Source organism: Gopherus evgoodei, chromosome 19 (genome assembly GCF_007399415.2).
Source record: "Gopherus evgoodei ecotype Sinaloan lineage chromosome 19, rGopEvg1_v1.p, whole genome shotgun sequence".
Classification (NCBI taxonomy): domain Eukaryota; kingdom Metazoa; phylum Chordata; order Testudines; family Testudinidae; genus Gopherus; species Gopherus evgoodei.
In genome coordinates, this window is record NC_044340.1 from 12966500 (window position 1) to 12979287 (window position 12788).

The 12788-nt window shown below is 48.0% G+C and overlaps 1 protein-coding gene across 1 annotated transcript in view; it reads right to left on the reverse strand.

Annotated features, from left to right (window-relative positions):
* GRAMD1B (GRAM domain containing 1B) overlaps positions 1-12788 on the reverse strand; it is a 205079-nt gene that overhangs the window by 14824 nt on the left and 177467 nt on the right. Inside the window, 6 exon segments of the mRNA XM_030538132.1 lie at positions 410-525; positions 3303-3383; positions 4280-4335; positions 4338-4374; positions 4546-4649; positions 5917-6001. Coding sequence (XP_030393992.1) covers positions 410-525; positions 3303-3383; positions 4280-4335; positions 4338-4374; positions 4546-4649; positions 5917-6001 — 479 coding nt within the window.

The window sequence follows — 12788 nt, forward strand, 5'->3', positions numbered from 1 at the left end:
CCCAACATTTCAGGTGCTTATACAAATTATCAAGAGGTTTTGATATCATCTGTCAGGATAATGCATTGGCTTGTGTGCAACACCATGCCTTCACTGCAGTGATTGGCTCCAGTCAATGTAACAGCCTGCTACTTGCTAACAGAGCTACTACTCCTTTACCTCAAATAGCAGGGCACTGTGCTTTCAGTGCTGAAGGTCCATTGACACCTGTGGTACTGGTACAGGTACAGGTGCATGATAAGCATCTGAAGCATCAGGTGCTCAGTCCAGACTTCCAGCCTGATCCCACAATTCCTTGCAAGCTGAATTCAATGGTAGTTGGAGGCATGCAAGGGATTGGGGCCCTAATTTCCTGAGGGCATCACCAGCATTCACAATTCTTCATCACGAGCTAGTTTCACTTACTCACCCCATAGTGTTGAAATCATCATCAGGAGGCACGTAGTCTTCATCATCGCTGGTCAGCCCCAGTTCGTTCCCATAACATTGGTGGACGAAGTGCCAGAGCTCCTTTGGACACAGGGGCTATGGAGGAGGGGGGAAAGGATAAGACCATGCACCTTCCATCTGAGAATCCCAGACACTAATTAATTCATCTCGCTTAGCACTTATACAGCACTTCACACCTTCAATGTGCCACCCTAACAATGACTGACTCATCCTCACCACACCCACGTTTGACTCACCCAAGGTGTCACAGCTGTGAATAAAACCAAAGACACTTATTCCTCTTCTCCAACCATTAGGTAACACTCCCTCCCAGTGAATGCCAGAGCCCAGGAAAAGCCTGGCATAAACATGCTGGGATACAGGTCAGGCCTATGGGGGTCTCAGCCTTAGGGGAACTAGTGGAAGTTTCTGTCCATGCCCTAAGGCAGGGAATTGTTGTTCAGTGTTACAGTTTCCTAGAAAGCTGATGACCTCTCTCTTTCTCTCTATATTTACTGATTTAAAGCCATTTCTTTCATTTTCAGAAGAGGGCTAATTTCCTGCCTGGGAGCTGAAGTGAGAGTTCAGTAATCTATCTTGCAGTGGCCTAGTGTCTTCTCTCTCAGGGTCAAAAGCTTGTGACAGTCTGTTCCTGGCAATGAACCTCATGGATGCTGGGAAATTGTTTGCTACAATGAGCCTGCCACAAAGTCACTAGGTGAGCAGAGACTGTGGGTATACATATTCCCACATAGAGAAATTGCTCTGGATTAGAGACCACCCTGGTATAGTTGCCACACCAATACTATGCAAGCTTTTGCTGTCAGTTCAAGTTCTGTCCTAGACAGCTCTGGGTTACCCCTTTGATTTCCTATACAACAGCCTCATGGCTCTTCAGATGCCTGGGAAGGAGGACAGGAAGCACCAGGATGAGGATAGCCCTGGAGCAGCTTGGAGAAGGAGATCTGCTTACGAATCTCCCTGCACATCCCCAGGGTGCTATATAAATATCATCAGTCAAGGTAGTTCTGCTCCTTTAGGAAGCTCTTCCCTCCTTCATGTGTGTTTTTACCCTCTTGCGCTGCCACTGCTCCTCCCATTCACATGCCTCCCACTGACGCGATACAAAGGACCTCTGGGTTTTCTGAAGAGTTTGTTTGTTGTTTGTTTTTTTTTAAATAGAGGCTGCCCACATTTTCCTGCCACAGGTAAAGCCATTAAACAAAACAAAACAAAAACCAGACGTGGCTTTGAGGAGACAGAGCTATTTTCCGCTGGGGCTCTAAACTGAGAAGACTAGTGTTACTGTGACAAGATGGACTCGTGGTATTATTGTGAAAAGACCATACACGTCACTGGTTAGAAAGAGAAACAAAATTACCAGGAAGCTCAATCTTCAAAGCCTAGCCCTTTGGGGGTGAAGAGCAGCTGATCAGAACGTGACTATGTCTTCCAACTATGCAGGGGAGAGGCAGCAGAACTTGTGATGCAGAGGTTTGGGGTGGGGGGACAATAAAGGGATGGTTTGTTTCCAACAGGAAATAAAATGACAAGCAAGAAGGAATTCTTACTAATTAAAAAAAGAAGAAGAAGAAGAAGAAATTCCGTGAACCCTTCTGGAGTTGGTTGGTTTGAATTTTTCCCAGTTGTTGCTGTCTGTGACAAGGTGGGAAAATCTTAATCAAGGTTACAATGATTTAACCATGTCACAGTAATCGTCAAAATGACAGCACGCCTCAAATGGGAAACAGATTTACCACAGGGAAATCTAATTCCATTTCATCCTCTGCCCATCTGCAGTCTATTAAATTCATATGCTTTATTAAGGGCACCTGGCTGGATTGCTTTCTTCTTTCTCCCTCCCCCTTCCCAGCCTTGGGCCTTGAATTCGGGGAAAGAGAGCTTAAAGTATTTCCTGTCCTCACCGCTCCAAATCTCAGTTCCTGTTTGTTTCAAGCCTCGAACTAAGGACAGACTTTCTATATGAATTTAAATAAGGCTGTTTCATTCACAATGTTACACTGGTGATACATCTATGTATGGCAGAGAGAAGTTTATCCTGCTACATATTAACAGTGCCTTGTCCTGAAATCAAGGCCTGCTTTAGTCAACACTTCTAGTATGTTGTCAGCTCACACTCCTTTGGCATTGCTAAGCACACCTCCATGTGCTGATAGCCCCATCTGTTCCATCCTGGACTCTCACTTCTGTAATGAGGATGGACATACTGGTACAGGATGGAATCTGCAAGTCAAACCAGATACATTCGGGACTCCAGCTGCTGCAGAATGGGTGAGATATACTAGCACGTTTTGGAACTATACTCTTCCAGTGTTACCCTACGCGTCTTGCATCTTCTCCATTGCTCCCACACGCGCTGGGTTGTCGTAGACTCATGCTCTGTCTCTGTCCCATCCTTGACTCTCCCTCCTGCACTGTGTGCCTGTTAAGCCCTTTGCCTATATGGTCAGAGAATTCTGCTGCACCCTGGGACTATTTTTTGGGGGGCGGGAGGGAGAGTTCATTTTAAATGAGGGCCTTATGAAAACTATTGCTGGACCACACATGTATTCATACTTCAGCAGCGGTAAAAGAGGTGGGACACATTTTCAACAATGGAGCTTTAATTTGTGTGCCAATATGCCTCTGCACAGAAGTAATTCTGTGAGTAAGGCGTAATTGCACTTGCTTGCACCTGATTTGCTTGCACAGATGTGCATTTACTGTACCTACAGATTCATGTATATGGATTAGCCACAAGCATTGTGGATTGCTGCATGGGTCTGATCTGGGGCAGCACACATCCAGCTAGCAGACTGCCCCAGCCAGGGAGCAGGGAGCACTGCTACATGCACGCAGGAAAGTCTCTGTACCTTTTCGAGGAGGGCATTCTGCCAGAGTCTGAACATCATCATGTACGTCCTATCTCGGGCACCGAAGGAAGTGAAAAAGTGCTGAAAGGGCAGAGATAGAGAGAAAAAATGAGACAGCAAAAGACAGAGGAACCCAATCTCAGTGTTCATGAGCAGAACACATGGAGAATCGATGAGCTTATTGAAAGAACTGTTCAATTACTGAGCAAAGCAGGGATCTGAGTGTCACTTACCCAAGGCAGCATGTTTGAGGACATGATAAGTAGCCATTAACTCAGTAACCTACACTGTGAGTCAAGAATTCATGTGCAGGGGGTTGGATCACCAGTGCCTTGGGTGAGAACGTCTATCTGCTCCACAGGCTGTGTGCAATATCCCTGCTTTAAACCCAACCCCATGCTGGGCTCCGCTGACTCTCTGCACATCACCCCTCTCCCTGAGGCACCTAACGAATGCAGTTTCATATTTGAAATCCACACGGGATTTGTGTTACATCCCTATAGCCGCCTTCCCCAACACCACACCTCAACACTTTGCATTTCTTTCTTTCTAGCTGAGGATCACAAATTGCTTTCAATTATGTCCCTCAGGTAAATATTAATATCCTCATTTTAGAGATGGGAAATCTGAGGTTCAGAGAGGGAAAGTGATTTGGCCAAGTGGCAGGGATTAGAACCCAGGAGCCATGATTTCCCAGTCCCCTTCCCTAATGCCATCCTTGCATAACTCTTTCCCCACACAACAATCCATTCGCTGTCCCTAGATCAGCCAGCCATATCTCAGGGTCTGGATGCTGTCCCTACGTTACCCTCATGTCCTCAAAGCTCCACTTAGAGGTGTTCTCTGTGAACACTGCATCTACCCAATGCCAACATCAGCGCTGACCCCATATTAGGTCTTTATACTACCCCAGCACCAGACTAGCTCAGCACTCATTTTGTGCAGATTGGCCAGGAGTGGAGGGTTTTCAGACGTACCTTTTCTGTGTCAGTGCAAACTTGGATGGCATTAGGAATGAGCCGTGCAGTTTTTCCTTGGTCATGGAGCAGATATCCTTCAAACGGACTGTCAGCTATGGTCCGGGCCATGGCACAAGGGAAAAGGGATGAGAGAGAGAGAAAGGGGATAACGAGGTGAGTTAACGAAGAAGTCACGGCATGCCCAGAATGCTTTTGAGATGGGCAAGAAAGTGCTGACGCCCTTGGAAAGCATAAGCCTGATGGAGAAGTAAGAGGGTCTTTACCAGTGTTTCCCAGCGGAAGATGTTGCTGTAGAAGCAGATCCAGTTTTCAGAGAGGTAGAGGCGGCCTTGCAGGAGAATGTCTCTTTGAAGCGCACATGAGTAATCTGTGGGTAGACACCAGAAGATAAGCAGGGAGCAGGACCACTGGCATATTGCTTGGGCCGGCAGGCCAGACAGAACCACAACTATGCCAAAACAAGTCCCAGAGCTGAGGCAGGAAAAATGGCTGTATTTTCCTTTCCACTGTTCAGTGTCATTATACCTAGCTCTGCCCGGCTGAACCATCCCAAGCAGCTCTTCTCCCTCCTTAGAGTTTGCACCTTTCAGATAATAGCAGGTGGTTCTCAGATCATCACTCACACACAGTACAAGTGAATGGATGCAGTGCGATGAGTAGCAGTTAAACCACTGCAGCACAGTGGCTTAACTGGGGGTGGGAGAAATGGGCAACATCATGTGAAGGGGGAACGCAGAGCAGGTGTGAAGAAGGGGCTACACTGGAGAAGGTGGAGCAGTGACTGCTAAGATGTGTAACCCAAAATAAACAAGAAAAAGGCCCAGGCGACAACTCTGGACCTCCCTCCTGACACACGTACGTGGAGCTGGATGGGAACTTGGCATAGCTGGGCCTCTTCAGTGGCTTAAACTTTACCCATCTGTGCTGCGGCCTTTGCTCTAACCCTCCTTTCCCCCACTCCTCCACACACTACTCCTTGCCTGCTTATACTCAGCCCTTTCTTCTCCCCTCCATTGGACAAGGATTGTTGTGGTAAGTGACACAAGTTAACAGCTGCAAACCAACTCTCAGCTAACCCCTCGCCTGACTCACCAAGTGGGAAGAGGACTTTTCTCCAAGATCGCGAAGACATTAGGAGCCAGATCCTCAGCCAGAGCCAATCGGTGTTGCTCTAGTGATGCTAGCAGAAAAAGGGCCATTTGCACCAGCTGAGGATCGGGCCCCACATATACAGGAGGCAGGCAACAGGCTTGTCCACTGTGGTATGTCTACACTTACAGCTGCGTGCAGGGTACAGACACTGCACATCCCACTAGTATGTCTGTGAACAGCTGTGCGGAGGGTGAGGCACTGCTTAGGTGGGTAGAGTACAGGGGAGTCGGCCTCACCCCTGCCAGAGCCTTTCACTGTGGCATGGAGCTACACAGGGCAGCGGGGATGCAGCCAGCCTTTCACTGTGATGTGAAGCTAACCACACCCTACATACCACTGCAAGTGTAGACAAGGCCTCAGGGTGATCTCTTTCTAGAGGAAACAGACACATGCACCTGCCCCTGAGCTTTCTACTGAAATGTCTGCCCACAGCCCAGCAGGGCACGGTGCAGAAGGGCAGGGAGGAGCCCAGCCAGTCTTACCGACTATGAGGCGCTCAGTGTCGGGAAGCTGTTTGAAGAGTTTCCTGAAGTCTTCGTTACGCTGTTTATAGGTCGGACTCAACACCTGCAAATAATGGAGTGACTGTGAAAGAGGGACTGGGAGTGGCGAGGAGAGAAAGACAAGGACATCAGGGCATGGTGGTGCAGGGAGGAGATTCGATGAATTTACAAAGCAGGGGACCAGGAGATGTTATCCCAGTGACACATCGAGGGGAAGATTGCGGACTTAGTTTCGTAAGTGTGCAGAAGGCAGGAATAAAGGAGGAAGAGACCCTGACTTGACAGAGAAGTGGGAGCAGCAGGCAGAAGGACTATGCCACTGCCTGCTCGGTGGCAGTATAGAATAGCACAGCAGTGATAGCTGCAGGGAAGCAATCACAGACTGCAGCCTTTCCCAGCAGCAGGTGCTAGAGGAGCTCTGGAGGCGGTGGATCCCACCAGCTATTCCAGAAGGTAGCAATGCAGGGAATGGTACAGGAACCCCAGAGTCAGGTGCTTCCCCTGCAGGGAATGAGACAGAAACACCGGCAGTGGGAGCTCATGGATACTGAAGTCTGGAGCCATCCCAGTGGGAGCTGCCAGTTTGAATGCTGAACCGCAGCACACCCATGGCTGCTGACAGGTGTGGTGCCAGCACTCTCGTGGGAGACAGGTGAGGCTGTGGGCTGCAAGCGGGGACTGTACACTGGCCCGAATGAAGACAATCAGTGGAAATTTTGCCATTGGCTGCAGCGAGACCCAGGAGCTGGCTCATCTCTCATGTTTACTAAACTTTAGTATGAATCCATCTTGGCCAAATGCAGCCTCCCCCACACCACACAATGCTGACTTCTGAGAACGGCTAAACTTCTCCTGCCAGTAGAGCCTGCAGACAGCTATGCATGGAGGCAGGTAGAAATGACAATGTAACACATCTCTCCTCTAGTTGAGAATGCTCCCTTTTCCTTCTCCTGGAGCACAGCCCCATCTGTCTAATCCCTTTCCATCCCTGTTCTAGTTGGGCAACACTTTCCATAAACCACAAAGGCAGGTGAATGAAGGCAGAGCACAGGGAATTCAGAAGCCACCTTCTGCTAGGGGAAAGGGAGGGAGAGGGAGCCAGGGAGATTACTTGCCATGTGTATTACAAAAGTCTTAGCACAGGAAGCAGTGAAGAAAAAAATCATGCAAAAATCAGTCTCTCTTGTTCCCCTGAGAACAGTCTCACTAAAAATTTAGCAGCACCCCCTTTGCAGCACCCCCTTTGCTTGATTAATAAGCCATTAATAGCTCTTCACTTCATCTAGCCCCTTCAGAGACAGTCTGTGGACCCAAGGATAGGTATTTTATTACAATGTCCCAGTCCTACATCGGACACAAAAACTGGCAGGTGTGCGGACTGGGAATTTACAAGCCAATATGCCAGTCTGAGCATCCAAATGTGGGCTCGGGGCTAGAGGTGGGCCCGGCGGAGGAGTTCCGGCCTGGACTCAAATGTTTCCCAAGCTCACGGTGGGGTGAGCTAGAAGGGGTGCAATCAGAACTGAGGTTTTGGTTCAGCCCATTAGACCGATTGAGTTGAGCAGTAAACTCTGGATCTGGATCAGAACCTTCCCCTGCAGGGACGTTCCGATTCACAGTTTTGACTTGGGACTCTGCATGAAGGCTCCCATATTTAAAAACTGGACTCTCCAGAGTCTTCTGTTTCACAGTGAGATCTAAGTGACAAAGAAATCTGTTACTAGAACTTCTGTGACACTGACAAATGAAGACACTCACGGCTGGAATTTCTTCTGATCCTGGGCTGTCATATTCTTGGGGTGAGCTGTTCAGCCCCCGCAGGTACCACAGCAACTCCTCATTCTCTTGATCCAGCATGAGGCCCCAGAGCGCGCCACACTCCAACAAGCAATCCATGACACCCCCTCGATACCTTCGACCTCTCTGCCACCCTCCCCTTCTCCAGCTCACACTGCCACTTGCACTGGTTCAGAGTCAAAGCCAATGAAGATACAACAGCAGCAGCCTGCTTCTCTCCTCCTCACATTCAGCTCTTCTGCCACAGCAGTCTCTGTAGCTCCAGAGAAGAATCGCTCTCCAAGAGACTTTGAAAAAGTGGCTCATAAGGGGAACTCATCAATCAGCATGACTTGTGCTCTTATGGCTTCTCTCTCGCTGGTCCTCACTCGGAGTATCCCTTAAAGGAGCACTGCAAAAGTGCCTTCAGCTGGAAGAATCCAAGCAGGGCTGTAAGGGGGCAGCAGTGCCTTATAGACACAGTTCCAATTTCCCGGGCTGCTCAGGATAAGCAGTCATTTACATAGTTCAGCTCTCCAGGACCCCACAGTGTTAGCAGCAAGTCACAGAGCTAGCCTCAATTTCTGAGGCTGCTCAGGACGCTGGTATGCAGCTCACCAATGCAGCCTGCTGATCGGAGAAGCAGTAACTTACCTCTCCAGTGCCTGCCTCAGGTTCTCCTCTCCCATTTGCTCTGAAAGGCAGCTTTGGTCTTTGTTAATTTTTCTCACGGACGGCGCGGGTGGGGAGATACTGAAATGACTTGCCCATGCTTTAAGTTACTGGATCTGGGTAACTCTTGTCAGCCAATGCCCTGCAGTAACCCAGGCTCAGCCCTGCCTCTAACAGATGTTTCCTGTAATGGAAAGTTGTTGGACAGAGCTTGTGTTTAGGGGGAAGGGAAGGGAGAAGGAGAGCACAGCTATCATGAAATCAGCAACATGAGGGGAGACTGGACTGGTATGGCAGCTCTGTTACACCAAGATGCCTTTGAAAAGCTGGAGCTCTTCCTTTTATTCAGTAACTAGGTCCACGTTTGCAAGGTAGGGTGAGGATTGCCTTCAAGCTCCGGCAGCTGGACTCTTTGAGGGTTTCAGGGGAGATCAGTTTAACCTTCTTTTGCAATCCACAGTGACTGCCCCCCTCACTATCCCTATCCCCCTTAAAGTGCAGAAATGCTCAAAGGAGGAAATGCACAGGAAGGCTTTGGTAATATGGCACGGCTCCTGTTCAGAATGCAGGATCACTGATAATGCTGATTCTGTGGGAGCTGGGCCAGAGTGTATCCAGTAAAAGACTCAAAGAACTGGGTACAAGTACATCCAGAAAACGTCAGCTCTGGCAAAGCCAGAGGAACCAAAACAGGGCTTAATCCCAGGCACAGGGATTGTGACACACTGATGCAAAAGAGAGATTCCTGAGAAGGCAGGCAAGCAGCTTGCATTTGGTTCAGTCATCTCTCTCACCCCGGACATTCAAAAGTGGAATTGCTGAAGCTAGACTGGACACAGATGTGTCTCTGTCAGCACAGCCAGGAAGGAAGCAATATACCCCATCTGCCAACAACGGAGGGGTCCCTTCTACAAACCAACACTACTATTTTCATCAGTGACAGCTGCAAACAATGCAGTCACTTTGCTCTGTGATGGAGGTCTAGTGCTGCAGACAACTGCAATGTAAGGGCTTTGGTTGCCATAATGAATGGAGCTGGTTGAGAAACTACTTCCAAAACTACCTGGAACAGTGTCAACTGACATTTCTCTTCTCTTTGCACATCCACCCACCTCCTCTGCAAAGCAGGAGCAGCACACAGTGATAGCAAGAGCCAGGCAGAGGTGGTCATGGTAAACATTAACTCTACCACAAACACAGGGAGCTGGGACAGAATGACACCATAGGGGTGGTGGTGGGGGCAAGGACAGACGAGATGTTGGGGAAGGGGGTGGATTTCACATGGAGAAACCTCCTTGGCTTTGGCTGTTCAAACACAGACACAAATCCTCTGGCAGGAAATCCAAAGCAATGGATGCGGGAGGGAGAGGACAGGGAGGCTTGGCAAGGGATGGTCTGGGTTGTACTACAGAGAAAACTGAAGGAGAACGTAAGACATTGAGAGGGAATGGGGACAAATCCTCTGCTCGGAGCTGTACCAAGGATGGACTTGGTCCTAGGTGTTTCACGAAGGATATGCACAGGTTTTGGGGTTGAAATGGACACCTATGACAAAAGTGGGCCAAATTCTCTGCTGACACAAGAGGGCAAAACTGTTGTTGCCCCCATTAACACCAGCAAGGAACTTGGCCACATATTCTGCATGTGTTCCAATGTCTTTGATTTGCCGGTGTTCACAGCCTCTTTTGCACTTTCCCCAAATATTTTAACCAAAGGAGTCTCTCGCCAGGAGCGCACAGCCATTTTTAAAGAGAATGGCAGGAACGCTGAGCAATTTTCAAGTAATTATCGGGGAATTTTGGTGGCAAGTAAATTTTGGATTCCCAATCACTAGATTAGGCAATGCCTGATTTCTAGGCCAGCTTAACAAAAGGAGTGCTTTGCTGATATGGCTATACCAGTATATTACACCAGCAAAACGATCCTAGTGTGGACACAGTTTATATGGGTAAAACTGGGCTTTTGTCAGTATAACTTATTTCTGCTCCCCCCGAGCAAAACAAACTATCAGCAAAAGCATAGTTTTGCCGGTGTAATTGTGTCTACGTTAGGGGCTTTGGCCTGCACAGCTACACTGGTCAGAGATCACACTTCTTCATACCCAAGTAACGTAGGTGTGCCAGCAAACACTTGCAGAGTAGACCTGGCCTTTATGCTAAGATCCTCCAATCAGAGAACAGACCATATCACGATGACATACACGCCCAATTAAAACTAATCGATACAGGTCAAAGTTTGAATACTGAAAACTTGTAACGAACTGTTGGTGAACTAGATAGAGACCAAGAATTATTTGCAGAAATTAGCCCGTGAATCATTTAAAACAATGGCAACATTTGAGAAAAATCTCAAGCTGGCTGCAGTCAATTCACAAGCAAAAGGGAACTGTGTTTACCAAACAAACTGCTTACTCATCTCTATTACTGGGGCTTTGTGCAGTGCATCCCTCCATATTGTGTCATTGTCTGATTCTGAGTCAGTAGCTGAAGCTGACACGCGATGGTGAAGCTGTTTCAGCCATCACTTTCCTTTCTCCCAAAGTTATACACAGCTTATCTCCCTCAGGTTTTTTGTGGGGTGGAGATCTTTTACTCTGAGAGCTTGAATCTCTCTCTTGTATAGTACCTCTTGGTATTCAGGACAGCACAGTACTGTTAAAAAAAAAAAGTGTCTCTGTTTCAATCTCTGCTCCATTTAACTGCTTTCATTATCATTCTTTTTCATCTTTCCAATGGGCCTTATGCCTCTCCTACTTCTTATTCTCAGTTTGAGTATACCATGGCTCTGATTCTCCACTATCTTGCATCTTGTGCCCTCATTCACCCCTGTGCAAAGGGAGTGTATAAAACTACCATTCTATTGGGGGGGGGGTGTGGCGGGGGGGAGGGGGTAGGTGCAAACGGGAATGCATCGTGCCTGGTATTGGCAAATCAGGCCCTGATGCTGGAGCTGATATGAGTTTGCAAGCATTACTGCATATTGCATGACTGTGAGGCATATGCCACATCTAAGCTACTGTAGATGAAACTATAGCACTTGACTGCATGTTGTATTTCAATCAGTCCTTCCCAGCAAGCAGAATACTGCCTTTGCCAGAGTTTAGTTTTCCATCTTGAACGAATTTGTAATTTGACCAGGGTCTGGATGATGATTTTGTAGAGACCGAGAGAAAAGTACGTGCTTATCACAATCCCATCTCTGGTTTTCTGGTACTTTGTGATGACTGGGTAGCACATGCTGCTTTGAGTGAGATGATACTAGAAGCTGAGTGTTCAATTCCATGTGTGGATCAGCAGACGTTAACAGCCCTAGCTCTCCTCTGGCGCCATTGTTAGGAAAGTTCCTTTGTCTGTGCGCGCAGTGTTTGTATGGACAACTGCAAACAATGCAGTTTCTGGCGGTGCTTCGTCCCACTCATAGTCTGCGGTTAGAGCTGCGCATTAGACTTTGCTCTCAAAGAGAAATGGATTGAATTGTGCTGCTGTGCTGTCAGAGGCTTTCAGTAGATGTCTTACAGGAAGTTTAAATGTTTCTAGAGGCATTTCAGTGATATAGGCAGAAAGGGGTGAATTCTTGTAAATGAATTTTGGAACCAGGGTGGAACTCCCCGATGCCCTTACCATGAAGCTAATGTGCATAGAGGGTTTAGGGAGAGTTATAGGGAAAAGAAGACATGGAGGGACTGAGGGAGAGAAACACAGAAGGAGAATATTCAACGCAAATACGCACCAGGAGAGAGAGAAAGCCAGTTGCAGGGGGTGAACTCTACAGGGAGATATGAGAGTGGGGGTAGGGCTGGCCCAGGTAGCTGATTAGTCAATAGAAAGCCCCTTGGATGGACCTGGGTCTTGCAGGTCCCTGGAGCCAGCTCTGTTTCCTCTAACTCTTCAAGGACATCTCTTTACTCTCGCTAATCCTTTCTCACCAGTGACTGGGGAAGATTATTTGCTAGTGCCACTCCCGGGCTGTTTGGCCTCTATCTGCACAGAGATCGCAGGAGATGATTTACAGAAGCAGCACTTGCTACATACAGCAGCTGGAAATGCTGGAGAAGCCTGACACTCTGGCACCAGACAGCAAAGAACCCTGAGGTCATGCCCCTATTTAGGGACAGTCAAGAGAGGAGGGCCACCAAAGTGATTTATAGTGGAGCAAGCAGAAGATAAGAATGGAAGGCTGGGCTGTCTACATGTCTCCAAGGGGAATCCCATAGAGTACTCCTTGGCTCTGACCTTGGATGTGGAAACTGAGGAATATAAACTGAATCCTCCATGCTCTGACAGGGAACAGGGCCTATTGTCCCAAGCGGGGAAGAAAAGAAGGAAAGAAAGAAAGAAAGGAAGGAAGGAAGGAGGTTTTTGGCAGTGAAATGTTTCCAGAATACACAAACAGAAGTTTCAAAA